The sequence below is a fragment of the Plasmopara halstedii genome (assembly GCF_900000015.1).
Source record: "Plasmopara halstedii genome assembly, contig: Scaffold_2904, whole genome shotgun sequence".
Taxonomy (NCBI): Eukaryota; Oomycota; class Peronosporomycetes; order Peronosporales; family Peronosporaceae; genus Plasmopara; species Plasmopara halstedii.
The window spans coordinates 464855-469717 of NW_020189809.1; the positions used below are offsets into that span (position 1 = coordinate 464855).

The 4863-nt window shown below is 42.5% G+C and overlaps 1 protein-coding gene across 1 annotated transcript; it reads right to left on the reverse strand.

Annotated features, from left to right (window-relative positions):
* Positions 1-1737: 1737 nt before the first annotated feature.
* PHALS_05519 (uncharacterized protein) lies at positions 1738-3405 on the reverse strand (the record flags this gene model as incomplete). Its single annotated transcript, XM_024719076.1, has 1 exon — positions 1738-3405. One exon carries the CDS (start codon positions 3403-3405, stop codon positions 1738-1740), a length of 1668 nt encoding a protein of 555 aa, XP_024584411.1.
* Between the last annotated feature and the right edge of the window lie 1458 nt (positions 3406-4863).

Below are 4863 nucleotides of genomic sequence, written 5' to 3' on the forward strand. Positions count from 1 at the left end.
CTGATTGGGTGATAATGGAGTGGGTGCTGGATGTGATTAGAGCACATCCAAAGCTCCCCCCATGCGACCATTTATCTTCTCGGGGCGTCGCAAGTAGAAGGTCGAGGGCGGCTGCTGCAGAGGAACAGGTTTCAAGAAGGGCACACAGGAAGGTAGTTACGGACATGTAGGAAGGGTAGATTGTGTAGCTGGTTACTAATTCACTTCGGCTTTTGTATTCCACTACTCAACACTGCTGACACATTTTCCGGCCAAGCGGCTCCGCTTTATATAAACAAAGTTGTCTCAACTAAAATTTTTATCCCGAAGTCTGCCAGTATTACGTGAAGCGCCATATTCTCGAACGTTGCTTTGCCCACTTTTGCATCTTCCAGCATTCCTATCTACGTGGAACGCTTTCACCGTCGTTACCTTTCTGTGAAGCTTCTCTCTCAGCAGCTTCCCTCTGACATGATGTCCTTCGCATTTTTCACAATCGATGAGATCAAGTCAGCTTCCGGCGCCAGACTGCTGAAACGTTCCACCAGCTGTTGCAACTCGTCAACTGGCATTTCTTTTTTTGGATACTCACAACAAGTTCGTCAAAAGAGTCACGATATTCTGTCATGCTAGTTTTCATCTTGACATCGTGAGGTAGCCGCGTCATCGTCGCGCGATTATGCAATGTCGACCAGCTGCTGAAATCTAGTATTTTTTCACATGCCTCCATGGTACTCATAGTCACCAAATTATGATCTGATGTTGCCTTGCGAAACGATACTCAATACTTTGGCGTCGTTCACAAGCCACGTCTATGTGATTTCGCCTTCTTCTTGACGGCCGAGACATTCCCCAGAAGATCCCTTCTCGCCAGAGACATCCTCATATTGAATTTCATGTGGTAGTAGCTACCACTCCTCGAAGGTTCGCCATCGTGAACACGGACGTCGTAGTAGAAAAGCTAGGTTGCGGCTGAAAACCTGTTGATTTGATCGTCAAACGTGAAATAAGAAAAGTTGATTATATTCCTATCTCTCCATCGTCCTAACGTTGTCAAACCTATATCATATTCCTCTGCCTAATAATGTACGATCTGGACTGTAAACCATTATTAGAACAAGAGACGTAGAGCACCCACAAGGAATAGTAAACACCGTTTATATAAACTTTGTTCTGATGAAATAATCCCCACTCATTTAACCACTAGCCTAAGTTCAGTACGAGCAAATCTAAAACTTATGCACGTATAAGGAATAGATAGCTGCACTATCATTCTTTAACGGTTTTGAAGGGGGTCATCTGAACAAGCTATAAGTTTATGGTCATTTAAAAACGATTTGAAGTGTTTACGATGCATGACGAAGGCTACAAACCACAAACTTCTTGAACAGCTTCGACAGCTTTTCGCAATCACCTCAATTTACCCCCAAATGCAGCTTTGGAGCAAAACTATCTATATACAGACTTGGCGAAATACTTTCAAAACAAAAGCTGTGCACCAGAAAGCTAGGAAAGTGAAGACGTCCTGCATTGTTAGCGGCTAGCAAGCGGATCCGACTTTGATAAACTACAATTGCTGCAACTTCACCAATTTCCATATCTGGTTATTTGAGATCAATAGTATTAGATTCGACACGTTTTTATCAATCTAGTGCTTAACTGTTAAATAACTATACATGCCTGTGAGTTATGCTGGATTCAAGAAATTTGACTCATTTTTAGATTTGGTCGAGTCAACAAGCTCTAGATTACATCTTTCTATGATACTCGGTTCGTGTCGACCATGTGGTTGGCGTCAATGACGGGTTGGCAGCCCGGTTTACAATCTTGATTTGTTGCCGGTTGGCGAAGTCTTAACCGTCCATTGACTACTAACAAAGGGTTCGCACCGTCCAGAACCGTTGGGCCAATTGAAATTCCGGCGAGATATTGCTGTAAAATTGTCTGAAGTTCGCGATTCTCAGCAGCAACACGATCTTTTTCACGACGTAAAGTAATTTCGTCAAGCAGCACCTTATTGTGCCTTTTCCAGAATAAGTCAAGGTATTCCCACTCACTCACAGGAGTGCCATTATGTAGTCCTTGAGGCTGATAGTCAAGCATCTGATCCGCTTCATCTTGTCGACTATTTTCTGTTCGCAGTGCTAGTCGTACACTTTCTGTTAAGTCATGAGCGTCATGTTCATCAGCAAGAGTCGACTGATAGAAAGGCAGTACACGCTCCCTCTCCGTCTCGAGCTTTCGTACAAGTTCACCAAGTTGCAAAATTCTCTCACTTAGCTGCAAATGCGTGTCCAGCTTCTTTGCTGCTTCATGAGCTCCTTGAGAGAATTGGGCGAGACGACGTCGCTGCTCATCACGCATGCCATTCATTTTTGCTTTCAACTTACGAAAATGATTCGAGATCGTAGCTTTTTCTACTTCAAGCGCTTTGTTGCGCTCAGAACACTCATGTACATTCTGAGCAATTTTACCTCGCCAGATTGTCAAGCTTTGCTGAAGTCGTTCAATCTTGCGAATTTTGAACTCAATATCACGCGACAGATCTTGATCTTTGGCTGTCAAATACTTGAAATCTTGTGTTCGTTGATCTGTATTTTGTAAGTAGTTTAAATGGGCAGATTCAAAATGCTGCTCCAGTTCCTCAATACTACTATCCAGTGTAATTCGCAATATATTTATGTCTTCTAAATTCTTGTTCTTTATCTCTTCACGAAGTTGTTCATATTCTTGCCTAGCTTCGGCTTCTCGCTCTTTTTCCTGTTGTTCGACAGCTTGCATAATGCGCTGTAGCTCATTGCGCTCCATCGTATGCTGAGCAATAAGTTTCGTCTTTTCAGTCTGGAATTCATTTTCGAGCTCGCATAAATCTGATTTGAATTCCTTTTCTAGCCCAAGCAACCGCTCATCTTGCAAATCAATTAGCTCATCAACATTTAATAGATGCGCACGTATCGCCATGCGTAATTGTTCATCCGCCTCTTTTAAATCACGATCAAGCATCTGAATCAGAGCATCTTTACGATCGACATCACGCTCGTGGTTTTGCGATCGTACCTCAACCTCCTTACGAAGTGTTTCAAGTTTAACAAGTCTCATAATTTTACGCCAATGGTCTTGAATTTTAAGTTTGTTAAGGCGCGAGATACGCTCTTCCGTAGCCAACAACCCTTGTAACGAAGCCTTTTTCGACACGACCAAGCGCTTGAGATTGTCATTTACTTCCATACGGCGAATTGATTCTTGTAATCGCCGCTCTTCTTCTGATAGTTCATACCCAGAACCATCTTTTTTGCCATCTTTGCTCCGTCCCTTGACAGCCTTGCCAAGTTGAGCACCACCACAAAGTTTTAAACTTAAGTAGAGAATTGAGGGTAGCTTTTGATTTCGCGTCGAAAGGTGACAAAGACTTTTCTTTCGAGGCATGATAATTAATTACAGCGGTGAGGAATTGAAGAGTATATAGCTGGTTATGAAACGGACACCTTATGATTCAAAGACTATTTTAAGTTCCATCATTAGATTAGTGCTATATCTACGTCAAGGTGTCCAAGCCAAACTAGATACGATTAAGTTTTTAAAATAGTTAAGAAAATTTCAGAGAATTGAAATTTGAATGAAACTTTAATTTATCGAAAACTTGCTCTTTAAAACATGCGACGAGCCGAAAGATTAATTAATTGGCTATGTTCGTCATGATTGTGACCCACTATTTGAGTTCTGCAGTTATTTAAGAATTCAAGATTTTGCCTATGTCACTTGTCGAAAGTACATGTCAATACTGCAACAATTGCCGACTTCTTTTCAAAGAAACAATTTTTGCCCATATATCAAGTTAACAAACGCATAGAGGTTTTTCCCACCAGGAGCAGAACTGAGCGCTGTAAGGGAAAATATCACGTATGTCTAGTTTATCAGCTGATAAATAGTGAATCTTAGCGATTGAAGTCCGGACATTTATATATTGTACCGGACAAAAGCTCGGACATAAGCTTGAAAAATCTGGATTTTCTAATACGACAGAATATGTTGTGAGAACAGCATTTTTGGTCTTCAAAGTGCATCGCAAACTCAATATAAATCCAAAATAAGCATCACTGTCCCTCAAAGGTTATCGACAATACCGGTTTGCTACCGTGTGTCTGGGTTGATGATAGATCGTTGGCATATTTATTCTCCGAATGTGTTGAGTTACACCGCCGAATGTGCGTGGATGACGTCACAACTATTCCGGTAATGTTTACAGTTATCATCATGATTACGAATATTGATTACGGACATTATGGTAGTCGTTTACTGGTTTGAATAAATAAGGTTGCTTTCAGAATGATCTAGACGGATAGGCTTAGATGTAGCACAGGGTAGCGAATTATTTTACCTTAATATCTACTTCGGTTTTTACCAACAAATCAACAGGTTACCAGCCGCACCAAGAAATCTACCCAGTGCGCTTCTCCCTCACAGCTATGACGTCCAAGCGAATCGAAGTCCTCCTAGGCAGTGGGAACTACTTGCACTTGGGTTTTGACCTGCGTATGACGCTGCCGCGAGAGGGTTTGTTGGAGCACGTTCAAGTCGTCAAGAGGGAATAAGAGATGACGTAAACTTGCCTGTTCAACGGCGCCAAGGCGTTAAGGACCATTACTCAGGATATCGAGCTACAGCACCAGACCAAGGTTCGGTCTGCGTCGACGGCTATGCACACTTGGAGCATCCTACGAGATTTTTACAATCGTTCCACGCTTCACCACCGTGTCCGTCGCCTGCATGAGTTCAAGATGGAGAGCGGCTCGACCATGTCCGAGCATCTGGATGCGTTCGACGAACTTGTTGTCGGACTTCAGTCACTTGGAGAGCCTGTTGACGAATCGCGACAGCTAGTGG